General features: G+C 43.7%; 1 protein-coding gene across 3 annotated transcripts in view; it reads left to right on the top strand.

The window, feature by feature from the left end:
• The window catches only part of LOC311108223 (uncharacterized protein), a 50651-nt gene extending 24475 nt beyond the window's left edge, over positions 1-26176 (top strand). For 2 of the 3 annotated variants that reach the window (XM_084150842.1, XM_084150843.1), the window contains exons 9-15: positions 1398-1539; positions 1742-1846; positions 3576-3666; positions 7305-7338; positions 7496-7676; positions 7887-8008; positions 8421-12420. In XM_084150842.1, coding sequence (XP_084006968.1) covers positions 1398-1539; positions 1742-1846; positions 3576-3666; positions 7305-7338; positions 7496-7676; positions 7887-8008; positions 8421-8556 — 811 coding nt within the window. In that variant the 3' untranslated portion in view covers positions 8557-12420. Of the gene's footprint in view, positions 1-1397; positions 1540-1741; positions 1847-3575; positions 3667-7304; positions 7339-7495; positions 7677-7886; positions 8009-8420; positions 12421-24268; positions 24412-25491 lie in introns of those variants that run through there. The other variant, XR_014610489.1, reaches the window with a different exon arrangement.
• The last annotated feature ends 1280 nt before the right edge of the window (positions 26177-27456 follow it).

The following is a 27456-nucleotide window of genomic DNA, read 5'->3' as shown; positions in this document are numbered from 1 at the left end:
CTCAATGTGCACATTGCACTGCGGTTTCTCTAGAGATAAATCCGATCATGCCCGAACTGTGCGACATAGTATGGAGTTGTAGTTTCCAACAGGCCAATGTTCTACATAGTTAAGCGCAGAAAACATGATAATTAACTACAATGACCATAATCCATTGCGCGGCTACTTGTCCGTTTCTTTTACGCCTGCTATGTAAGAAACAGAAGAATGTGTGATCAAGAGGAGATGCATAGAGAGCAGTTGCTTCGCGGGCTATTGGGATTTCTGCGGTCATAAAAGTATGCCTAATTTACTTTGAAGAACTACTAAAATAGTAATTTTGTCAGACAGCATAGGAAGCAGCTCTATAGAGATGAGATGATGACTTTTAATGAAATAATAGTAGTCAAAAATATAAAATGTGATACACAACTGAAATATTGTATTAATGTGAATAACTGATGGTTAATAAGCGATAAGCAGTCATGGGCAGTCACTACCATCATGGGACTTTTATTAATCGTTTTATTCTGTGTTACAGCATTCAACCCACAATGCATAGTGTATTTAAAAATAATAATTGAAATGGAAATTGAAAATCGTGAATATTTTTTATAATGTAACCGAAACGACCTCAAAAAGCACTAGTTGCTCAGCACTACTCACTACCGCATGTCCTTCGACTAGGGTTGCAAACCTACCGGTAATTTACCGGAATCTCCTGTAATTTTGGTAATTAACAAGTTTATGGCAATCTATGTTAACTTTGGTAATTTATACTTGAAAAACTTTTTAGAAAAAATATATATATAATATCTGTGTCCATATTATGAGTTTAGTGGATAGACCATATGGTTCAAGAGATAATAGCCTAATTAATTGAAAAAGCATCTAGTCAGTGGCATTTTCAATTAACTCTGCAACTCTTCCAACTATTGACTTTTTTCACAACTGCCACCAGTTTATGCACCAAAACATTAACAACAAAGACAAAGTTCACTAAGTTGATGGTTTATGTTTAGGATAATGTTTTACAGCTTGGTCATTCTATTTTAAATTTTAAAATCATTTTATTTGATTATTTTGTTTATTTTACGTGATAAGGCCACACAGATGGCCAGAGATAATTACACACCTGTGATAATCTGAAGTACCCACAAAGGCCACTAGATGTCAACTAATAAAATCCCCCCCAAAAATGTAAAGTTACCCAAATTCTGGTAGTTCACTGGTAAACTTTTGAAAGTTTCAAGAAATGTACCCTCCCTTTGCAACCCTACCTCTAACGCCAATACACTTATTGTATAGCCGATATCAATACATTGGCAGCAGTGTACATGACATTGATAATTAACAACAATTTATCCTCTGTCCACCTGTGTATTTGTATGCATATGTCTGTTTGTCTATATCTCCAGGTTCTTTGGGAACCGGTCGTACTGTTATAGCTGTTTGGAGCAGTACCCCCAGGCCCTGTCTGATGCTGAGAGGTCCATCCAGCTGGCAACTGACTGGCCTAAAGGACACTTCCGCAAGGGTAGCGCACTCATTGGCATGAAGGTGGGCCACAGACTACTTAACTCTCCTGTCCTATTCTATTGTCATGTATTGTAATCTATTCTATAGGACGCATATTCTGCATTTAGTGCTTATTCATCAATTCTATAATATATGTTTATGCCGGCCTTTTGTGTCTTGACCTCTAAACGTGTGTGTCTGCGTGTGCGTGTGTGTGCGTGTGCGCGCGTGTGTGTGTGTGTAGAGGTACAGTGAGGCGGAGAAAGCCATGGAACAGGTGCTGAAGCTGGATGAAGACTGTGAGGAGGCCGTCAACGATCTCTTCAACTGCAAAGTCCTACAGCTTATGGTACACGCACTCTCGCTCGCTCACACTCTTTCTTGGTGAATCCCAAACCACCCCCTTGCCCCTACCAACTGTCTTGGATGGCGCTCTGTTGCTGACGAAACTCAGAGGGTGACTTCCAGAGAGTGGCGAGGGGATCAATTAACCCATCAACTTCGGGACACACTCGTGGCTTGAATGATACAATTCATGTTCCACTTTTAAATAATAAAATAGCATGAAATTCTAATTAACAAATCACCCCTGTTGTTTTACAAGATGTAAACCTCAGTAGTAGTTAAAAACAGCTGCATTGGACTTTTATCTCAATATCAAATAATTTCTTTGTAACAATGAAGTAACTTACTGTGATTGTTTTCAATCAAAATGGTCAAAAATAAATAGCTTCTTAGCAAAGAGCAATCTCTCAAGCAAGAGATTTTCTATGACTGTCTGGGAGTGGTCTGAGTGGGGAGGGGGAAACTGAAAACTAGCTGTTATTGGTAGAGAGGTTTGGAACGGTCTTTCTTATTGGTCTATTAACTAATTTACCTCCTGATGATTGCACCAGGCAGGGCAAAACTCTATCCCACCATTACACGCTGAAATCTCAGGTGGTCTTTTCAAACAGCTCTTACACTAAAAGGACATTATCATAATTTTCACATTATTCCAACCTCATAGTGTGGAAATATATGTAAAACACAGGAACATCACATTTGTGACGGCACAGGGCGTTTAAACATTTAATTTGGGAGGCATTTAATCTGTTACATGTGTCAAGTCTCGAAATGAGACATAAACAAATGCACATGGCATATAATTAGGCACACCTCTCCATTCTTTTCAAATTGCGTGTCGGGATAGCACTTCGCTCTGAAGCCTGCCACCTTGCTGGCTTGGCCGAAGTGGCTACCGGAGGGTCTAATTAGCCCCTACACCCTTGATAATTTTCACTCCCTCAGCTTTGGACACTTGTGCATATGGCGGAGGCGCATGTGAACGCTTAAGTGGAGGGGCGAGGTGAAGGAGAAGGGAGTGATTTTGGATTCAGCCTCTCTCTCTCCCTTGCGCACACACACACACAGCCTTTTCGACTTCAGAGTACTACATCAAATATTAATACACACAATTCAAGCCTACACACACACACACACGTGCTGATGTGCTGTCCATGGGCACACAATACGTATGTGAAATGGCAGAGTATGGTTATGTTCCAGATCGCCTACACTGCTTCCTTTCCCTGTCTCCTTTCCTTCATGACAAGCAGCTAAGGACAGGAAGACTGGAGTTTAGGTCAGGTTTTCAAACCGCTCCTCTGGGACCCCCAGCCGTTCCATGTATTCTAACTACATCACACCTGATTCAACGTGTTAATTAATCATCAATTCCTTGAATAGGTGAATCAGGGGAGTTAGTTCAGGGCTACAACAAAATTGTGAAACATCAAGGTGTCCGGAAGAGAAGTTTGAAAACCACTGAGCTAGTGTGCACACAAGTGTTCATGCACTTTGTCCTTAAGTTTTAGGGTCATCTCAATAGTCTAAAGTGGTCTCCTACATCTGCACTGATCTGAAAACACAGGACAGGGGAAAGCATTGTGCTGCATTCTTAACAAAGTTTGCTTTTAACTCTCCAATCACTCTCCAAGCAGACGAGAGGACGCCACTAGACTGTTGGGATGGATCCTTAGTCTTGCCTCCTAACTCTCTCTCCCTCTGTCTCGCTCTCCTTTTCTCTCTGTCTCTAGGAGCTGGGTTTTGAGGAGATGCAGAGTGTGTTGCTGCTGGAGAGATTCACCACTGTACAGGCTGTACTGGCCTCACCTGAGGCTTCTAGGGGTGAGGACTAGGGCTGTGGCGGTCATGACATTTTGTCAGCCGGTTATTGTCAAGCAAAAGACTGCCGGTCTCACGGTAATGTACCGTTAATTAACATAGACACGTTTAGCATTTCCAGGCCTCCACGCATACAAGCCGCTGATGTGTGCCTTTCGAACATCTACATTTAAAAAAAATCTAATAAATCAATTTAATATACACCATAACAATAAATCCATTATTTATTTTAGGTAGGTGTAAAGAAGCATCATGATATGAAGATAATTTCAGAAGAACAGAATGAGTTGGCCTACTGTATGTTATCTGGCTATGCTCCAAGTCCTGTGTCATTATTTTATATTATATGATTTTATAGAAAAAATAATATTATTGAACTTAGCTGAATAAAATAAAAATGATATTTTTCCCATTCCAGAATGAGTGCGCATATGAGGTGGCTATCATTTTAAACAGGTCCTATACGCTAGATTTAGTTATTTGGCAACTTTAGTTGTAAATGATACAGACCTTAGACTGTCTTAGAAATCAAAACATATATGGGCTGCATGATGCGACTATAGGCTATTGATGATTTGAGTCGGGGGAAAAAGCTTGCTCCGTTCCTTGTCTCAGCCTGCACACGATGTGATCTTATTTATTTGTGTCTTTACTAATATTTAAAATGAGTTTTAATTTAGAATGGCCCATTATCAAATGGGCAGGAACAGGGGCAGGGGAATAAAGACGTCATCCATATGCACTGGAAAAGCTGGTTTGTTTTTCAATCATGCTGGTTATTTCACTCCATGATTTAACCACCGTTTGAGGCGCATGCAGCCTCTCGCTGCGTGACAGGTAATAATACTCTGTATGCCATGGTCTCTCCAAACCTGTTCCAGCAGCTACCAAGTGCTTAATTTGGGAAACCAAGGGAAATCTGTTCGGGAATATCGATAGTAACATGTTTTCACAACAAAACATATTTCATTAAACTGCGCGCTCGAGAAAGGAATGGAGGAGGAGATGGAAATGCACAGTGGTGAGATATTATGTAGCTAAAGGGAATGTGCCAGCCTATTAATTATGAAAATACAATCAATGAACCAACCACATCGCCTAGGCCTATACATTCTCTCCCAGACTCATGGATAAAAAGTTTAGAGCATAGAGTAAGGCCCATCCAATATGCATAATAATACGGTCCACACTCAAAGGTGATTACTAGAATTTGTTTAATTTTGGAGTATAGGCTAGACCAAATATGTACCAAAGAAATCTTAAATCGGTTTTATTTTTTTTTAATTCTGCCATGCATAATATGCGGTAGGCTATGTATTGTATAACGGCACAATCATTATTTTAATTTAGTTTTTTTTGGGGGGGGGGGGCTTTGGCTCATAAGCCTATTCATATGCATAAGCTCTAATATGCGTATGGTGATTTTAATTGATCATCACCTTAGAAAGCGCTGTCCATTTTGTTGTTAGGCTTTGAAACAACATCCACAGCGACCATGTTTTCCACTCAGTTTCAACCTGTTGTTGAACTTCTTTCTTCATGTCCAGAGTGCATAAGTCCAGAGTGCACATGTCCAGAGTGCATAAGAGGAAGTTACTGTGACTCAACTGTCACGTGGAATTTTACTGCGGTCATGACTGCCTGTGTGGTGGAAATACGGTCACCGCAACAGCCCTAGTGAGGACGCACACACACATTTTAAATACTGTATTTGAATCCACAAATTACATTACAGTTGAGAAGGATTCAACCATTTCAAAGAGCATGGCTATTTGGACACTTATGGATGTCGTGGTCAAAAGTTGAGAATGACACAAGTATTGGTCTTCACAAAGTTTGCTGCTTCAGTGTTTTTAGATATTTTTGTCAGATGTTACTATGGTATACTGAAGTATAATTACAAGCATTCCATAAGTGTCAAAGGCTTTTATTGACAATTACATTAAGTTTATGCAAAGAGTCAATATTTGCAGTGTTGACCCTTCTTTTTCAAGTCCTCTGCAATCTGCCCTTGCATAATGTCAATTAACTTCTGGGGCACATCCTGACTGATGGCAGCCCATTCTTGCATAATCAATGCTTGGAGTTTGTCAGAATTTGTGGGTTTTTGTTTGTCCACCCGCCTCTTGAGGATTGACCACAAGTTCTCAATGGGATTAATGTCTGGGGAGTTTCCTGGCCATGGACCCAAAATGTCGATGTTTTGTTCCCCGAGCCACTTAGTTATCACTTTTGCCTTAAGGCAAGGTGCTCCATCATGCTGGAAAAGGCATTGTTCATCACCAAACTGTTCTTGGATGGTTGGGAGAAGTTGCTCTCAGAGGATGTGTTGGTACCATTCTTTATTCATGACTGTGTTCTTAGGCAAAATTGTGAGTGAGCCCACTCCCTTGGCTGAGAAGCAACCCCACACATGAATGGTCTCAGGATGCTTTACTGTTGGCATGACACAGAACTGATGGTAGCGCTCACCTTGTCTTCTCCGGACAAGCTTTTTTCCGGATGCCCCAAACAATCGGAAAGGGGATTACCCCAGTCCTCAGCAGTCCAATCCCTGTACCTGTTGCAGAATATCAGTCTGTCCCTGATGTTTTTCCTGGAGAGAAGTGGCTTCCTCGCTGCCCTTCTTGACACCAGGCCATCCTCCAAAAGTCTTTGCCTCAATGTGCGTGCAGATGCACTCACACCTGCTGCTGCCATTCCTGAGCATGCTCTGCACTGGTGGTGCCCCAATCCCGCAGCTGAATCAACTTTAGGAGACGGTCCTGGCGCTTGTTAGAATTTCTTGGGCACCCTGAAGCCTTCTTCACAACAATTGAACCTCTCTCCTTGAAGTTCTTGATGATCCGATAAATGGTTGATTTAGTTGCAATTTTACTAGCAGCAATATCCTTGCCTATGAAGCCCTTTTTGTGCAAAGCAATGATGACGGCGCGTGTTTCCTTGCAGATAACCATGGTTAACAGAGGAAGAACAATGATTTCAAGCACCACCCTCCTTTTAAAGCTTCCAGTCTGTTATTCTAACTCAATCAGCATGACATAGTGATCTCCAGCCTTGTCCTCGTCAACACTCACCTGTGTTAACGAGAGAATCACTGACATGATGTCAGCTGGTCCTTTTGTGGCAGGGCTGAAATGCAGTGGAAATGTTTTTTGTGGATTAAGTTCATTTTCATGGCAAAGAGGGACTTTGCAATTAATTGCAATTCATCTGATCACTCTTCATAACATTCTGGAGTATATGCAAATTGCCATCATAAAAACTGAGGCAGCAGACTTTGTGAAAATTAATATTTGTGTCATTCTCAAACCTTTTGACCACGACTGTAGATAGCACCTTCTATAGAGCTACACTGCATATGACAGCTGACACGGCGCAGTACCTTGCTAGCTGCTTTGCCTTCGTCTTATGCAAGCACACACACCACCTCCCACCCACCATCCAGGCTGTGCCAGTACATTACATTTCTCGTCTAAACCCTAGAGGGCAGCAATGTCAGGAATTAGTCTAATTTCAATGACTGGGAAGGAAAGCGACACATTTTCTATGAGTTATTGCTCTGAAATGTGAAGGTTGCACATAAGTAATGTAAAAAAAAAAAAACATTCTAATTCAGTTATTGTCTTCTCTCTCCTCAGTGGTGAGCCAGGACTCCTCCTTGGGCCTGCCAGGGTAGGTGGATATTAGCCAATCATGTTTACCCAAAAAGGGTCAGGGGGTCATGGCCTCTGATTTTGATTTCTGTATTTGGTGTGGACGTGTGTGTGTAACATGACGTCTGTGTGGACGTAAGTGTGATGTCTTTTCGGTCTCGCTTTCTTTCCTTCAGGTCCCTGTGTGCGTCTCTCTGGGTGGGGAACGTGACCGCTGAGCTTGCTGAGAAACACCTGTTGGACCTCTTTAAAACCTATGGGGAGATAGACAGCATACGAGTTCTCCACGAGCGGTTCTGTGCCTTTGTCAACTTCAAGAACGCCAACATGGCATTGCGGGCCATGGAGAAACTCAATGTGAGTGGCCTTCTCTGACGTCATAAGATGCTGTGGCCTTTTAATTTGGCTCTCTTTTCTGTTTTGTATATTGTAGGTCTTGTTTTAAAACTTTTTCTTTAAATTTATTTTTATCTTTCTGATTCTCACAAAAATGCACAATAAAGTATTATATTCTATTGATCTTAATGGATTTGTATTTTGTGGGTGTATGTGTGTGTTCCCCCACAGGGCTACAGTATAGAGAACACAAGGTTGGTGGTTCGCTACCCAGACCGTCACACCCAGAGGGTTCTGCCAATCCCCATCAAGACTAGCCCCCCCGCATCGCAACAGGCAGCTGCTGCTACTGGGTAAGGAACCACACCCTTTTAAGGCTGTGATATGCTAAATGTAAAACGGTGCCACTGATCGCCCCCCAGGCGCATCTTTTATTTTTTTTGAAAAGGAGATTAGCCACCAGCAACATAATAAAAAATAGAACTAGTACATACTCTGTTGTAATACTGCAAACGGACGTGGCAGTTTCACTGCAACTTTAAAGGGATAATCCAATTTATTTTGTTTTAGCCTATTTTCAACACCCTAGGTAAGTCGAGAATAAGCTAAAACTTTGAAAAGGTGGAATAGTTATCCCTTAAAATAAACTCTTTATAAACCAAGAGGAAATCAGTTGCGGATGAGCGATGTTGCCTACTTGAAAAGGTGTATCATTTCATCCCAAAATCAGTTTTATGTAACATTCCAACCTTGCCCCTTTTCCAGTCCCAGACGTCGTGGCCCAGTGAACGGAGATGAGTGTTACTTCTGGAGGACCACCGGCTGCCATTTTGGGGACAAGTGTCGCTACAAACACATTTCCGAACAGAGGGGCAAAGACAGGAAGCCCTGGCAGCCCTGAGCACAGTTTCCTCCCCACCTCTGGGCTTATATAGAAACTGGAACCCCATTACGGACACTGACTGAGCTGATGAACTATTAAATTGGGCCGTGTTCTCCCCCCAAGGACAGCAGTAGGACTGTTGTTGTTATGGAGGACAATGTTAAGACTAATAAAATGGTGGACACCATAATTAATGAGTGAACACCATCATTAATCTAAGAGCACATTATGACTGTAATAATGGACCAATTGACAGCAGTCCCACTTGACCACAGCTGGGCCTTTAGGCTCATTATGGGAACCAACCTCAAAAGCTTGAAGCCTTAAAAACTTACTAGCCTTGCAGTTAGCCTTACAGCTAGCATCAGCCAGCATCCGTTAACCTAGCCAGCCATGGCCTGTCTAGTTCAAGGCTTAGAGGAAGGATGATGACATAGATTGTCAAGATTCTCTAGGAGGGCTCCTTTCTCTGCTTTGGTGAAGGTAACCAACTGAAACAATTTTCTATGACATCTCTGTTCTATCCTTTGTCTGATTTGAGGCTTGATCCTGGGAAAGGGAAAATGGGCGCGGTTTCTCTAGTAAGGGCAAGCTGCAGTCTCGGTCCCTTCAGCGCTGGCTAGGAAAGGCTATGCTATGCTAAGCTACAGCCACTACTGTCTGGAGTTTGTGGCCTGGGAAACTGTGCTGTCCTCGTCCTCCTTCTCTCATTTCCCAACCACATCTCTCTCTTCCTGTGCCAATACCACCAGACCAGAACAGACCAGGCCCTCCACATCAAAGGATACCCAGCATCCATCCAGCATGCAGCAGATTCACCCTGACGTTTCAGTTCCTCCCTAAGAAAATGGTGCCTCCCTTCCACTCTGCTTTGGTGCTAAGTCACCTGCCTAATAATAGGATAATGTTCCTTAGGCACCAAATGGAAGAAAACAGACAAACATAAACAAATTTTCCGTTGCCAAACATTTTCTAAAATGTTCCTTGGCATACCCTGATACCTAATACCCTACACTGGGCTATGGTCTCTGTGCCATTGGCCTTAGCTATGTGGGCCATTGCAATGTGCTTTCGCCCCTAGTTATATAGATAGATATAGATATAATTTAAAAGAGAGAGTGGGGCAGAGAGCAGTACCACCAACTTAACAGAGAACCTAACTTGTTCTTCAGTGTATTAATGCATGTTTCTATTATCTTTCATTTTACCACTGTACCCGATGGCCAACCGCTTAAATGCACACATAATCTGTTGGGTGATTATGGCACTGAGAATTGACACCGACTTTTCTATGTGTTTGTCAAGGTTTCAGTAATTTTAGTTGTTTAGTTTGCTAGTTTTTAAAACATCTGGGAAATAAGCCTCTTGTTTCTAGAATGAACCAAATATATTTTTCTTGCGGTTTCCATCTACCCTCTATTCTCTAGAGACCCCTCACCCTCTTTGTGTCCTATGAAGGGACAGAATCACTGAATTTACAGTGCATTTTAAAGGTATTCAGAGCCCTTGACTTTTTCCACATTTTGTTACGTTACAGCCTTATTCTAAAATGGATTACGTAGTTTTTTCCCCTCATCAATCTACACACAATATCGCATAATGAGAAATTGAAAACAGGTAAAACATTTTTTGAACATTTATAACAAATAAAAAACATACCTTATTTACATTAGTATTCAGACCCTTTGCTATGGAGACTTGAAATTGAGCTAAGGTGCATCCTGTTGCCGTTGATCATCCTTGAGATGTTTCTACAACTTGATTGGAGTCCACCTGTGGTAAATTCAATTGATTGGACATGATTTGAAAAGGCACAGACTGGGCCTCCCGAGTGACGCAGCGGTCTAAGGCACTGCATCACTACAGACCTGGGTTTGGTCCCAGGCTGTATCACAACCGGCTGTGATCGGGAGTTCCATTGGGCAGCGCACAACTGGCTCAGTGTCGTCCAGGTTAGGGCAGGGTTTGGCCGGGGGGGCATTACTTGGCTCATCGCGCTCTAGCGACTCCTTGTGGCGGGCCAGGCGCCTGTAGGCTTACTTCTGTTGTCAGTTGAATTGTGTTTCCTCCGACACATTGGTGCGGCTGGCTTCCGGGTTAAGCGGGCGGGTGTTAAGAAGCGCGGTTTGGCGGGTCATGTTTTGGAGGACGCATGACTCGACCTTCGCCTCCCGAGCCCGTTGGGGAGTTGCAGCGATTAGACAAGATCGAAATTGGGAAGAAAAACCCGATCTAACATCTCTGGAGAGACCTGAAAATAGCTGTGCAGTGACGCTCCCCATCCAACCTGACAGCTTGAGAGGATCTGCAGAGAACAATGGGAGAAACTCCCCAAATACAGGTGTTCCAGGCTTGTAGCGTCATACCCAAGAAGACTCAAGGCTGTAATCGCAAGTACTAAACAAAGTACTGAGTAAAGGGTCTGAATACTTATGTAAATTAAAATATTTCCGTTTTTTATTTTGAATACTTTTGCAAAAAAATCTAAACCTGTTATTGCCTTGTCATTATGGGGTATTGTGTGTAGATTGAGGGGGGGGGGGGGAAACAATTTAATTTTAGAATAAGGCTGTAACATAACAACATTTGGAAAGAGTTAAGGGGTCTGAATACTTTCCGAATCCATTGTATGTAGGCTTAATCAAGTGTCTTAAAAATAGTATAAAGTGGCTAGCTAAAGCTACGTAAAACTAAACTAGCTGCATCTTTTGTTTACATCTGTCTGATTTGACTAATGGTGGTTATTGGAGGAGCGTTTTCAGAAAGGGGTCTACCACATTGCAGTAAAGTCCACTTGGTCTCTTCTCACACTATCCCCTGTCCCTACAACGTTATGCTGTCATTTTCAGCTCCCCATGTAATTTACATGCCAGTATTTAGTCTGAACCAAAGAATGCTTCAAGCAAACCAAAGGCTGTCTGCATTGGCCACACATTTAAGGTGTTTCTTTATTCTGTCACTTACGCTTTGCAACACGATGTGCCAGTTTACCTCACCCAGATTAAGCGTAGTCCTTAACTAAAAGCACTTTTAATGGCAAGTTTCCATTGAGCACGCTTTTTAGTCTAGGACTTGCCTTAGTCTGGATATGGTAACTGCTCACAACAAGCCTCAAGTGGTGGGTGATGCTGTAGCTGCCACTAGAAATTAGAATTCTTTGTTTAAAAAGTCAACACTACTACTCTATCTCAAATTGAGTGCCTGCTATTTATTTACGAATTTATATGCATGTGTCTGCTATACGTGCAAGACCACCGTTTTTCACCTGTCAGTGATGCGTTCTCCCTTTGACACTGGTGTTGTTTTTTTTTTTTTTATGATTCAAATTCAATTGATGACTTGCCAGACGCTAGAACTTTATCTGTTCAGTAACTGTCTATAGAATGATTATTGTAAGTGGTGGGGAGGTTCTGCTTTTCTGTGGTTGCGTTATTTCCAGCCTCGTAGAGATTGGTCAAAGAAATCAGAACTTCATATTGGGAAAATATCACGAGAAACAACTAGAATATTACCTTTAAACGACTATCAGAAGTGTATTTTCTTAGTTGAATGACCCCAAGTGCACAGTATTCACTCATTTGGGCCAATGCATGTTTTATAAATTTGATAGAAAGTAACAATTAAGTATTTCTGTGTGAGGCCCACTTTTTTTTTTTAGTTGGCACGTGTGGTTTTAGTAAAGGAGTCCATTTCTGTTTTTCTCGAGTCCCTATTTCAGGAGAAAGTGTTTTTAATGATATACGCCCTAAAATTGATATACGCACCAAAATGTTTAACTCAAGCACTGTAATCTATGTTCATGCTAAATCTACCAAATATTTATGTGTTAAAGTATTCTGCACTGCGAAGTGTCCTTTGTAAGTAATACATTTATTTGAATCATTTCAGCCTCCCAATGTTTTTTTATTAATTATTTTTTTACCTTTATTTAACCAGGTAAGCCAGTGGCCAAGATAAAGCAAAGCAGTGCGATTTAAAAACAACAACAACACAGAGTTACATTACATTTACGTCATTTAGCAGACGCTCTTATCCAGAGCGACTTACAGTTAATGAATACATATTTTTTTATACTGGCCCCCCGTGGGAAGCGAACCCACAACCCTGGCGTTGCAAACGCCATGCTCTATCAACTGAGCTACATCCCTGCCGGCCATTCCCTCCCCTACCCTGGACGACGCTGGGCCAATTGTGCGCCGCCCATGAGTCTCCCGGTCGCGGCCGGCTGCGACAGAGCCTGGATTCGAACCAGGATCTCTAGTGGCACAGTTAGCACTTTGATGCAGTGCCTTAGACCACTGCGCCACTCAGGAGTACAGAATAATCAAATATGGAATAATCATATGGAATAATCAAAAACGTACAGTCAATAACACAATAGAAAATATAAAATCTATATACAGTGTGTGCAAATGTAGTAAGTTATGGAGGTAAGGCAATAAATAGGCCATAGTGCAAAATAATTACAATTTAGTATTAACACTGGAGTGGTAGATGTGCAGAAGATGATGTGCAAATAGAGATACTGGGGTGCAAAATAAATAACAATGTAAATAACAATATGGGGATGAGGTAGTTGGGTGGGCTAATTACAGATGGGCTGTGTACAGGTACAGTGATCGGTAAGCTGCTCTGACAACTGATGCTTAAAGTTAATGAGGGAGATAAGTGTCTCCAGCTTCAGAGATTTTTGTAGTTCGTTCCAGTCATTTGCAGCAGAGAACTGGAAGGAATGGCGGCCAAAGGAGGTGTGGGCTTTGGGGATGACCAGTGAGATATACCTGCTGGAGCGCAGACTACGGGTGGGTGTTGCTATGGTGACCAATGACCTAAGATAAGGCGGGGATTTGCCTAGAAGTGATTTATAGATGACCTGGAGCCAGTGGGTTTGGCAACGAATATGTAGTAAGGGCCAGCCAACGAGAGCGTACAGGTCACAATGGTGGGTAGTATATGGGGCTTTGGTGACAAAACGGATGGCACTGTGATAGACTACATCCAATTTGCTGAGTTGAGTGTTGGAAGCTATTTTGTAAATGACATCGCCGAAGTCAAGGATCGGTAGGATAGTCAGTTTTACGAGGGCATGTTTAGCAGCATGTGTGAAGGAGGCTTTGTTGCGAAACAGGAAGCCGATTCTAGATATAACTTTGGATTGGGGATGCTTAATGTGAGTCTGGAAGGAGAGTTTACGGTCTAACCAGACACCTAGGTATTTGTAGTTGTCCACACATTCTAAGTCAGACCTGCCGAGAGTAGTGATTCTAGTCGGGCGGGCGGGTGCAAGCAGCGTTCGATTGAAGAGCATGCATTTGGTTTTACTAGCGTTTAAGAGCAGTTGGAGGCCACAGAAGGAGTGTTGTATGGCATTGAAGCGCATTTGGAGGTTTGTTAACACAATGTCCAATGAAGGGCCTTATGTATACAAAATGGTGTTGTCTGCGTAGAGGTGGATCTGAGTCACCAGCAGCAAGAGCGGTAACAATGTATTTTGTTCTGTTTTCTTCCTGCCGTTATGGTGTATGTTAACCAGTGGTGTCATCACGCACACGCCCTATTCTATTCACTGTGTTCATGGCACAACTGTCCTCTCTCCTTTCCCAGATGTTTAGTTCATTTCATTCCGATCTCCTTTGCATTATTGTAGCCATTTTCTGTAGCCTGTCAACTATGCCTCTGTCTATCCCTGTTCTCTCCTCTCCGCACAGGCTATACAAACGCCTCACACCGCGTGGCTGCTGCCTCTCTAACCTGGTGGTCCCTGCACGCACCACCCACGTGGAGTTCCAGGTCTCAGGCAGCCTCTGGAACTGACGTTCTGCTGCCAACAAGGCAGAATTAATCTCAGCCTATACTACCCTCCAGTCCCTCGACTTCTTGGCGCTGACGGAAACATGGATTACCACTGAAAACACTGCTACTCCTACTGCTCTCTCCCCGTCTGACCATGTGTTCTCGCATACCCCGAGAGCATCTGGTCAGCGGGGTGGTGGCACAGGAATCCTCATCTCTCCCAAGTGGACATTCTCTATTTTTCCTCTGACCCATTTGTCTATCTCCTCATTTGAATTCCATGCTGTCACAGTCACTAGCCCATTTTAAGCTTAACATCCTTGTCATTTATCGCCCTCCAGGTTCCCTTGGAGAGTTCATCACTGAGCTTGACGCCTTGATAAGTTCCTTTCCTGAGGATGGCTCACCCCTCACAGTTCTGGGGGACTTCAACCTCCCTACGTCTACCTTTGACTAATTTCTCTCTGCCTCCTTCTTTCCACTCCTCTCCTCTTTTGACCTCACCCTCTCACCGTCCCCCCCTACTCACAAGGCAGGCAATACGCTTGACCTCATCTTTACTAGATGCTGTTCTTCTACTAATCTCACTGCAACTCCCCTCCATGTCTCCGACCACTACTTTGTATCCTTTTCTCTCTTGCTCTCCTCCAACACTACTCACTCTGCCCCCACTCCTGAGTGGCGCAGTGGTCTAAGGCACTGCATCGCAGTGCTAACTGTGCCACTAGAGATCCTGGTTCGAATCCAGGCTCTGTCGCCGCCGGCCGCGACCGGGAGACTCATGGGCGGCGCACAATTGGCCCAGTGTCGTCCAGGGTAGGGGAGGGAATGGCCGGCAGGGATGTAGCTCAGTTGATAGAGCATGGCGTTTGCAACGCCAGGGTTGTGGGTTTGATTCCCACGGGGGGCCAGTATAAAAAAATATGTATTCACTAACTGTAAGTCGCTCTGGATAAGAGCGTCTGCTAAATGACTAAAATGTAAATGTACTCAGATGGTAATGCGCCGTCGCAATCTTCGCTCTCTCTCTCCCGCTACTCTCTCCTCTTCCATCCTATCATCTCTTCCCTCTGCTCAATCCTTCTCCCTCCAATCTCCTGATTCTGCCTCCTCAACCCTCCTCTCCTCCCTTTCTGCATCCTTTGACTCTCTATGTCCCCTATCCTCCAGGCCGGCTCGGTCCTCCCCTCCAGCCCGTGGCTTGATGACTCATTGCGAGCTCACAGAACAGGGCTCCGGGCAGCCGAGCGGAAATGGAGGAAAACTAGACTCCCTGCGGACCTGGCATCTTTTCACTCCCTCCTTTCTACATTTTCTTCATCTGTTTCTGCTGCTAAGGCCACTTTCTACCACTCTAAATTCCAAGCATCTGCCTCTAACCCTAGGAAGCTCTTTGCCACCTTCTCCTCCCTGCTGAATCCTCCTCCCTCTCTGTGGATGACTTCGTCAACCATTTTGAAAAGAAGGTTGACGACATCCGATCCTTGTTTGTTAAGTCAAATGACACTGCTGGTCCTGCTCACACTGCCCTACCCTATGCTTTGACTTCTTTCTCCCTTCTCTCTCCAGATAAAATCTTGCGACTTGTGACGGCCGGCCGCCCAACAACCTGCCCGCTTGACCCTATCCCCTCCTCTCTTCTCCAGACCATCTCCGGTGACCTTCTCCCTTACCTCACCTCGCTGATCAACTCATCCTTGACCGCTGGCTATGTCCCTTCCGTCTTCAAGAGAGCGAGAGTTGCACCCCTTCTCAAAAAACCAACACTCGATCCCTCTGATGTCAACAACTACAGACCAGTATCCCTTCTTTCTTTTCTCTCCAAAACTATTGAGGGTGCCGTCTTTAGCCAACTCTCTTGCTATCTCTCTCAGAATGACCTTCTTGATCCAAACCAGTCAGGTTTCAAGACTGGTCATTCAACTGAGACTGCTCTTCTCTGTGTCACGGAGGCTCTCCGCACTGCTAAAGCTAACTCACTCTCCTCTGCTCTTGTCCTTCTAGACCTGTCTGCTGCCTTTGATACTGTGAACCATCAGATCCTCCTCTCCACCCTCTCCGAGCTGGGCATCTCCGGCGCGGCTCACTCTTGGATTGCGTCCTACCTGACCGGTCGCTCCTACCAAGTGGCGTGGCGAGAAGCTGTCTCCGCACCACGTGCTCTCACCACAGGTGTCCCCCAGGGCTCAGTTCTAGGCCCTCTCCTATTCTCTCTATACACCAAGTCACTTGGCTCTGTCATATCCTCACATGGTCTCTCCTATCATTGCTACGCAGAACGGCACCTCCTTACCTCCAGGCTCTGATCAGACCCTACACCCAAACGAGGGCATTGCGTTCATCCACCTCTGGCCTGCTGGCTCCCCTACCTCTGCGGAAGCACAGTTCCCGCTCAGCCCAGTCAAAACTGTTCGCTGCTCTGGCACCCCAATGGTGGAACAAACTCCCTCACGACGCCAGGACAGCGGGAGTCACTCACCACCTTCCGGAGATATTTGAAACCCCACCTCTTTAAGGAATACCTGGGATAGGATAAAGTTATCCTTCTACCCCCCCCCCAAAAAAATAAATAAATAAATAAATAAACATTGTAAAGTGGTTATCCCACTGGCTATAAGGTGAATGCACCAATTTGTAAGTCGCTCTGGATAAGAGCGTCTGCTAAATGACGTAAATGTAATATTCTGCACTTTAGTGGTTATTTATCAATTTTTATAAAATATGGTTAGGCAGACCTCTGAACGTGTGTGTATAGAGGTACAGTGAGGTGGAGAAACAATTGGAACAGGTTCTGAAGCTGAATCGAAACTGAGGAGGCCGTCAACGATATCTTAAACTGCAGCGCATGGTAAAACACACACGGATGACTGATAGTGGGTTAGAAGTACAGTTTATGGGCTCAGTGACGTGTGCAGAGTGTAGTTTAGGTTGCCTAACACCAGGGGGCGCAATAGCATCTATTAATACTAAACTTAACTCAAATAGAAAGGAGAGTGGCGTTTGTAGATGGATTGTATATTTTAAGTTCCAGAATAGGCATTGAGATTTTGGTTTAAGTTGCTCATGTAACACTTGTGCCAGCAGTAATTGCAGAGCTTGATCAAAGCTGCTGCTAATCAGATGGGGCGTATGGTGCCCCATCATCACACACAATGAAGCTGACGTGTGTATCAGTCACATGTTTGTGTATGTGAGCGAGATGAAAGCTGACAGTGGTTAGTATATGCGTGGAGGATGGATGGATGGTGTGTGTGTCACAGATATAATCTCATAGTGGTTAGTATGTGTGGTGGAGGATAGATGCAGTAGGGCGGATGTGTAACCATTCTAAACAGGGGGAGAAGGATTGATGTAGATTACTGTACTATTGGAGGCGTGGGAAAATTCAACTACACGCCCTATTTCTAAAGATGTTTAAAGCAAGTGTCTGACCCTCCATACAGTGTGAGTGTTACAAAACCCTTACTAAAGCTCTGGGAAGGAGGTGTGAGTTATGTGTCATTTGGAAAGACACTTGTTTATTGTTAGAGCATGTATTTAACCCCTGCCAGTGTAGTGTGTGTGTGTGAGCATCTATTTATGCCCTGCCACCGGAGGCTGAAAAGATTTGGCATGGGCCCTCAGAACACCTTGACTGGCTGCATTACCACTTGGTACGGCAACTGCAAGGCACCCGACCGCAAGTCGCTACAGAGGGTGGTGAGCACGGCCCAGGACACCACGCCGAGCTCCCTGCCATCCAGGACCTCTATACCAGGCGGTGTCAGAGGAAGGCCCCCCAAAGAATCTGACTCCAGCCACCCAAGCGATCGACTGTTCTCTCTGCTACTGCATGGCTAGTGCTACCAGTGCACCAAGTCTGCAACCAACAGGACCATAAACAGCTTCTACCCCGTAGCCATAAGACTACTAAACAAGGTTTCTAAATAGCTATTCAAATGGCTACCCGGACTACCCTTTTTTGAACTAACTCTCTTGCACTGACTCTTCACACACACACTGGACTCTACCCACACACACACTCACACATACTTATACTGACCCCAACACACACGCCCATACACACACATGTGCACACATGCATACTGCGACCACACACACACACGCTCACTCACTCAAACACACAAACTTTCACACTCACCATATACATCTGCTGCTCCACATACGCTGCTGCTACAGCTCAGTCTATCTACCCTGTTGCCTAGTCACCTTACCCCTACCTATATGTATATAGGTGCCCCATGTTGGCGGTGGGGTTATGGTATGGGCAGGCATAAGCTACGGACAATGAACACAATTGCATTTTATTGATGGCAATTTGAATGCACAGAGATATGTGACGAGATCCTAAGGCCCATTGTCGTGCCATTCATCCGCCTCCATCACCTCATGTTTCAGTATGATAATGCACGGCCCCATGTCGCAAGCATCTGTACACAATTCCTGGAAGCTGAAAATGTCCCAGTTCTTCCATGGCCTACATACTCAACAGACATGTCACCCATTGAGCATGTTTGGGATGCTCTGGATCGATGTGTATGACAGCGTGTTCCAGTTTCCATCAATATCCAGCAACTTCGCACAGCCACAATCAATAGCATGATCAACTCTATGCGAAGATGTTTCGTGCTGCATTAGGCAAATGGTGGTCACACCAGATACTGACTGGTTTTCTGATCCACGCCCATACTTTTTAAAGGTATCTCTGACCAACAGATGCATATCTGTATTCCCAGTCATGTGAAATCCATAGACTACAATTACATTTACATCATTTAGCAGACGCTCTTATCCAGAGCGACTTACAAATTGGTGCATTCAACTTATGATAGCAAGTGGGACAACCACTTTTTTTCTTTTTTTATGTGGGGGTGGGGGTGGGGGGGGGGTGTAGAAAGATTGCTTTATACTATTCCAGGTATTCCTTAAAGAGGTAGGGTTTCAAGTGTCTCCGGAAGGTGGTCAGTGACTCCGCTGTCCTGGCGTCGTGGGGGAGCTTGTTCCACCATTGGGGTGCCAGAGCAGCAAATAGCTTTGACTGGGCTGAGCGGGAACTGTGCTTCTGTAGAGGTAGGGGAGCTAGCAGGCCAGAGGTGGATGAACGTAGTGCCCTCGTTTTGGGTGTAGGGTCTGATCAGAGCCTGAAGGTAAGGAGGTGCCGTTCCCCTCACAGCTCCGTAGGCAAGCACCATGGTCTTGTAGTAGATGGAAGCCAGTGGAGTGTGCGGAGGAGCGGGGTGACATGAGAGAACTTGGGAAGGTCGAACACTAGACGGGCTGCGGCGTTCTGGATAAGTTGTAGGGGTTTAATGGCACAGGCAGGGAGCCCAGCCAACAGCGAGTTGCAGTAATCCAGACGGGAGATGACAAGTGCCTGGATTAGGACCTGTGCCGCTTTCTGTGTAAGGTAGGGTCGTACTCTGCGACTAGGGCCTAATGAATTTATTTCAATTGACTGATTTCCTTACTTGAACTGTAACTCAGTAAAATCTTTGAAATGGTTGCATGTTGCGTTTGTTTTTGTTCAGTGTATGTATATACAGTCCCTTCGGAAAGTATTCAGACCCCTTGACTTGTTCCACTTTTTGTTACGTTACAGCCTTATTCTAAAATGGATTTAAATTATTATTTTTTTTTACACACAATACCAGATAATGACAAAGCGAAAACAGGTTTTTAGAAATGTTTGCGAATGTATTAAAAATAAAAAACTAATGGGTCTGAATACACTGCTCAAAAAAATAAAGGGAACACTAAAATAACACATCCTAGATCTGAATGAATGAAATAATCTTATTAAATACTTTTTTCTTTACATAGTTGAATGTGCTGACAACAAAATCACACAAAAATTATCAATGGAAATCAAATGTATCAACCCATGGAGGTCTGGATTTGGAGTCACCCTAAAAATTAAAGTGGAAAACCACACTACAGGCTGATCCAACTTTGATGTAATGGCCTTAAAACAAGTCAAAATGAGGCTCAGTAGTGTGTGTGGCCTCCACGTGCCTGTATGACCTCCCTACAACGCCTGGGCATGCTCCTGATGAGGTGGCGGATGGTCTCCTGAGGGATCTCCTCCCAGACCTGGACTAAAGCATCCGCCAACTCCTGGACAGTCTGTGGTGCAACGTGGCGTTGGTGGATGGAGCGAGACATGATGTCCCAGATGTGCTCAATTGGATTCAGGTCTGGGGAACGGGCGGGCCAGTCCATAGCAACAATGCCTTCCTCTTGCAGGAACTGCTGACACACTCCAGCCACATGAGGTCTAGCATTGTCTTGCATTAGGAGGAACCCAGGGCCAACCGCACCAGCATATGGTCTCACAAGGGGTCTGAGGATCTCATCTCGATACCTAATGGCAGTCAGGCTACCTCTGGCGAGCACATGGAGGGCTGTGCGGCCCCCCAAAGAAATGCCACCCCACACCATGACTGACCCACCGCCAATCCGGTCATGCTGGAGGATGTTGCAGGCAGCAGAATGTTCTCCACGGCGTCTCCAGACTCTGTCACGTCTGTCACATGTGCTCAGTGTGAACCTGCTTTCATCTGTGAAGAGCACAGGGCGCCAGTGGCGAATTTGCCAATCTTGGTGTTCTCTGGCAAATGCCAAACGTCCTGCATGGTGTTGGGCTGTAAGCCAACCCCCACCCGTGGACGTCGGGCCCTCATACCACCCTCATGGAGTCTGTTTCTGACCATTTGAGCAGACACATGCACATTTGTGGCCTGCTGGAGGTCATTTTGCAGGGCTCTGGCAGTGCTCCTCCTGCTCCTCTTTGTACAAAGGCGGAGATAGCAGTCCTGCTGCTGGGTTGTTGCCCTCCTACGGCCTCCTCCACGTCTCCTGATGTACTGGCCTGTCTCCTGGTAGCGCCTCCATGCTCTGGACACTACGCTGACAGACACAGCAAACCTTCTTGCCACAGCTCGCATTGATGTGCCATCCTGGATGAGCTGTACTACCTGAGCCACTTGTGTGGGTTGTAGTGCTACCACTAGAGTGAAAGCTCCGCCAGAATTCAAAAGTGACCAAAACATCAGCCAGGAAGCATAGGAACTGAGAAGTGGTCTGTGGTCACCACCTGCAAAACCAGTCCTTTATTGGGGGTGTCTTGCTAATTGCCTATAATTTTAATCTGTTGTCTATTCCATTTGCACAACAGCATGTACAATTTATTGTCAATCAGTGTTGCTTCCTAAGTGGACAGTTTGATTTCACAGAAGTGTGATTGACTTGGAGTTACATTGTGTTGTTTTAGTGTTCCCTTTATTTTTTTGAGCAGTGTACTTACCGAAGGCACTGTGTGTATAAATACAGCGGCTTGAAAAAGTATTCATCCCCCTTGGCATTTTCCGTACTTTGTTGCGTTACAACCTGGAATTAAAATTGATTTTGGGGGGTTTTGTATCATTTGATTTACACAACATGCCTACCACTTTGAAGATGCAAAATATTTTTGAGACTGCAAGTCTCTTGGGGTATGTCTCTATAAGCTTGGGACACCTAGCCACTGGGATTTTTGCTCAGTTGGATGGGTTCCACTGCTGTACAGCAATCTTTAAGTCATACCATAGATTCTCAATTGGATTGAGGTCTGGGCTTTGACTAGGCCATTCCAAGACATTTAAATGTTTCCCCTTAAACCACTCAAGTGTTGCTTTAGCAGTATACTTAGGGTCATTGTCCTGCTGGAAGTTGAACCTCCGTCCAAGTCTCAAATCTCTGGAAGAATGAAACGGGTTTCCCTCAAGAATTTCCCTGTATTTAGCGCCATCCATCATTCCTTCAATTCTGACCAGTTTCCCAGTCCCTGCCGATGGATGGTGTTCTCGGGGAAAAAATCTCAATTTTAGTCTCATCTGACCAGAGTACCTTCTTCCATATGTTTGGGGAGTCTCCCACATGCCTTTTGGCAAACACCAAACGTGTTTGTTTATTTTTTTCTTTAACCAATGGCTTTTTTCTGTCCACTCTTCCGTAAAGCCCAGCTCTGTGGAGTGTACGGCTTAAAGTCGTCCTATAGACAGATACTCCAATATCCGCTGTGGAGATTTGCAGCTCCTTCAGGGTTATCTTTGGTCTCTTTGTTGCCTCTCTGATTAATGCCCTTCTTGCCTGGTCCATGAGTTTTGGTGAGGGCCCTCTCTTGGCAGGTTTGTTGTGGTGCCATATTCTTTCAATTTTTTATAACCCAACCCTGATCTGTACTTCTCCACAACTTTGTCCCTGACCTGTTTGGAGAGCTCCTTGGTCTTCATAGTGCAGCTTGCTTGGTGGTGCTGCACTCTGGGGCCTTTCAGAACAGGTGTGTATATATATATATACTGAGATCATGTGACAGATCATGTGACACTTAGATTGCACACAGGTGGACTTTATTTAACAAATTATGTGACTTCTGAAGGTAATTGGTTGCACCAGCTCTTATTTAGGGGCTTCATAGCAAAGGGGGTGAATAAATGCACGCACCATTTTTCCATTATTTATTTTTTAGAATTTTCTGAAACGTTTTTTTTTTTTCACTTCACCAATTTGGACTATTTTGTGTATGTCCATTACATGAAATCCAAATAAAAATACATTTAAATTACAGGTTGTAATGCAACAAATTAGAAAAACGCCAAGGGGGATGAATACTTTTGCAAGGCACTGTGTGTGTGTGTGTGTGTGTATGTGTGTGTGTGTGTGTGTATATGTGTATGTATATATCTACATATGACCTGTAATTAAAAATGTTATCTGACTCCATTTAACATTATAGTAAAACCATGTGCAATCAAGTATTATGTGTTTAGCTGGCTAAGATCAAGGAATGGTCATGAGAAGCGAATATCAAAGCAAGTATTATTTAATAACTTTGCAAAATGAATGGATTCACATACAAGGCATAAAGCAATGCTGACGTTAACAAAGCATAATTCTAGGCATATAGATTAAAAGGTTAACTTACAATACAAAGCATGAACAAAGAGATGCTTACTAGGCTAGAAGCCTTGGAAATTAGAAAATATACAATCGTTCTCCAATGGACAGGATACAGGATAAGTGAGAGGGAACAGACCATTTCATTTATAACATCTGAAGGTGTCCCCTGGATACTGTAGAGAGAGAAAGATACAGTTTGGCCCCTCAGTGGGGAAGGGCTGACTGGTCTTTGGGCATTGTCCTTGATCCATTTGCCATGTGGCCGGAGGTGACAGAGAGCACATAAATTAGGGCCGAGCCTACACCTCCATTCTAGCACCCAGCCATACACACCCTGTCCCGGCCTGCCTGGCTAGCACACAAACAACTAGATTGCTGGTTCTGTATTCAGACACGCACACACACTCTACCGTAGTCGGCATGAACCAGGTCTTGCCCCTTAGTTTAAATATCTTTATAATTAGAGCATGTAGTTGATTTTTCCCATGCATCCAATAGTACAGTAATCTACATCAATCCTTCTCCCCCTGGTTAGTAGTTACATTCTCCCTACAGTATCTATCCTCCACCACACACTTATTAACCAATATGAGCTTTCATCTGTGACACACACACCATCCATCCATCCTTCACGCGTATACTAACCACGGGCAGCTTTCATCTTGGTCACATACACAAACACACAAAACTGCATAAAAAGTAGATTTACAGTATATGAAAACATAGCTGTTTTCATAATAAGTTAGAAATCTGCAGAGCCATGCCATCTGAGTTTATCTGTGAATTTATGGTAATCACGGATGGTTCTGTCCCCCTGCTCCCCTCCTCTCTCGTGACATGAGAATATGAAGTCTATGAATACACCCTGTCCTTCTCAAAATGGAGACACTGAGGTTTGCGTTTACACTGAAATATCCTTTATCAACAAAGCACCCGGGGGAGGAATATTCCAGGTGGCTAATTCTGTCGCTATTTGCCCCACACCCCCACCCCCCAACAGCTTCCCAACAACAAGCAGACAAACGAACCTGGACACCTGGAGGAGGGAACCCAGAGACTTGGGCTGTGTTTATTAGGCACCAAATCGAGGAACATTTTACTGAAACAGCCAAGGACTGTGTGGGGACTTATTGGATTTGTCCAGTAAGAAACAAAACATTTTATTTTCCATTGCAAAACGTTTTAAAACATTTTCTGTTGCATGCCCTAATTAACATGACCCTAATCAACTGAGCACTGAACTGAACCCAGAATAAGCCATACATAGATACTGTATGCCATATAAGGAAGAAAGCGCATTTACAAATTAGTAGTAGAAAACATCATTCATGGGGGAAGAATAGAAGAATCCCTAACGTATAAAAACACATCACTACAATGATGATTGACTAAAAGACAATCCCATGGAGATGGCTCCTTTAGAAAATACATAAATAGTTTTAGATACAGTGTATATATAGGCCTACTACAATGTATAAAAGAAACAAGTCTATCAAAACCCTGTATCTGAGGTCAAATGGTTCCTGATTTATCAGTAAGTTAAGTACTCACTCAGGTAGTCCCAAAGTGAAGTGAGGGCAAGTTACCTCACAAATCCACCTCTCGTGTATCACACGTACCACAATGGGGCTATACCATCCCACCAACACTCCCATCTCTGACTACCGCCCTTACACTGGGGGAGAGAGACAAGGAGGCTGGGCCTATTTTAAAACGCTGATTTACGGTTGGGCTCAACAAGAAAATATCTACCCTGTGGTTTACGCAACTTCTTTAGAATACTTGGAACTTTACATTTTGGAGCTATTCCTGACATAGCAACTTCCTGTTGGTAGCATTTAACACACACACACACACACACACTACACAGCTATCTGTTGGTAGCGTTTACACAACACTGGCCTCCTCAATGACTCGTTGTGTAAAACGTCCGACCGAGGTTGTGTAATGGCAACCAGCAGAGAAGAGAATCATGTGACACTTTAAATGTGAATAATTTCATGATTAGGTTTATTCATTCATTTGTTCATGTGTTTGTTCATTCATTCATTCGTTCATTCAATCATAAATTAATTTGTTCATGCATTCAGGACACATAATCAATCTTGAATGTACAGGACATTACCCTCATATTCAATTATTTAAATGGCAAAAATATATATTTTTTAATGTTTACCTTTATTTATACAGGTTTTTCTCATTGAGATCAAATCTCTTTTTCAGGAGATACCTGGTCCAACAGCAGCAGGGGCAACAAAGTTTCAGACAAAACAACTTACACCCACTAACAAAACATTGAACAAAACTATAGACACACATACAGCACAACAATTACATATTACATAAAGAAACACAAAAGTCATAATAAAAAAACAGCTGTCATAAAGAAAATTACAAACTTCTATGATATTTACATCGACCAAGTGTTTAAACTCCACCAACATGACTAGATCATCACATTTTTTTAATGTTCTGGAAAGAATTCCAGGAGCACAGAGCTGAGTAACTAAAACTAGTTCTACCATGACTAGTTCTAATTCTTGGTACTGTTAAAAGCAAATGAGAAAGGGACCGTAATTTATATTTATTTACTGACCTGATTAAAAAATTACAGAGAAAGTGGCATTTTACCCTATATGGCCTATAAATCAGTGTATGTCAGTATTTAAGCCTACGCAAGGTCCATGACGACCAGCTAACGGCGCTGTAGAGATCACAATGTGTTAGGTGTTTTTGATTTGATAATGATTCATTGATTAATTAGTTCAAAGGACAGACACAGATTTGTCTTTCATGTGAAATATGTTACCCCAGTATTTCATGTTTCTGTGTTGGAAAGTTTGAATTGACATGTTTTTGACATTAAAGTGATAGTTCGGGATTTTGGCAATGAAGCCCATTATATACATTTTAGTCATTTAGCAGACGCTCTTATCCAGAGCGACTTACAGTTAGTGAGTGCATACATTTTCATACTGGCCCCCCATGGGAAACAAACCCACAACCCTGGCGTTGCAAGCGCCATGCTCGACCAACTGAGCTACAGGGATCTACTTCTCCCAACTAAGCTTTTTATAAGTTATATACTTTAAGAATCAATGGATACATAGATATACAGTACCAGTCAAAGGTTTGGACACACCTACTCATTCCAGGGTTTTTCTTTGTATTTACAATTTTTTTCATTGTAAAATAATAGTGAAGACATCAAAACTTTGAAATAACACATATGGAATCATGTAGTAGCCAAAAAAGTGTTAAACAAATCAAAATATATTTTATATTTGAGATTCTTCAAAGTAGCCACCCTTTGCCGTGCTGGCAGCTTTGCACACTCTTGGCATTCTCTAAACCAGCTTCATGAGGTAGTCACCTGGAATGCATTTTGTCTCCTGAGTGGCGCAGTGGTCTAAGGCACTGCATCGCAGTGCTAGCTGTGCCACTAGAGATCCCAAGTCTCTTGGGGTACGTCTCTATAAGCTCGGCACATCTAGCCACTGGGATTTTTGCCCATTCTTCAAGGCAAAACTGCTCCAGCTCCTTCAAGTTGGATGGGTTCCGCTGGTGTACAGCAATCTTTAATTCATACCACAGATTCTCAATTGGCTTGAGGTCTGGGCTTTGGCTAGGCCATTCCAATACAATAAAATGTTTCCCCTTAAACCACTCAAGTGTTGCTTTAGCAGGATGCTTAGGGTCATTGTCCTGCTGAAAGGTGAACCTCCGTCCCAGTCTCAAATCTCTGGAAGACTGAAACAGGCTTCCCTCAAGAATTTCCCTGTATTTAGCGCCATCCATCATTCCTTCAATTCTGACCAGTTTCCCAGTCCCTGCCGATGGAACAACATCCCCACAGCATGATGCTGCCACCACCATGCTGAACTGTGGGGATGGTGTTCTCGGGGTGATGACAGGTGTTGGGTTTGCTCCAGACATAGCGTTTTCCTTGATGGACAAAAAGCTCAATTTTAGGCTCATCTGACCAGAGTACCTTCTTCCATATGTTTGGGGAGTCTCCCACATGCCTTTTGGCGAACACCAAATGTGTTTGCTTATTTTTTTCTTAAACCAATGGATTTTTTTTTTCTTTTTTTCTTTTTTTCTGGCCACTCTTCCGTAAAGCCCAGCTCTGTGGAGTGTACGGCTTAAAGTGGTCCTATGGACAGATACTCCAATCTCCGCTGTGGA

The sequence above is a fragment of the Coregonus lavaretus genome (assembly GCF_964263955.1).
Source record: "Coregonus lavaretus genome assembly, chromosome: 1".
Classification (NCBI taxonomy): Eukaryota; Metazoa; Chordata; class Actinopteri; order Salmoniformes; family Salmonidae; genus Coregonus; species Coregonus lavaretus.
Note: the sequence above shows the minus strand (reverse complement) of the source record. Positions and strands in the feature narration are given on the sequence as shown.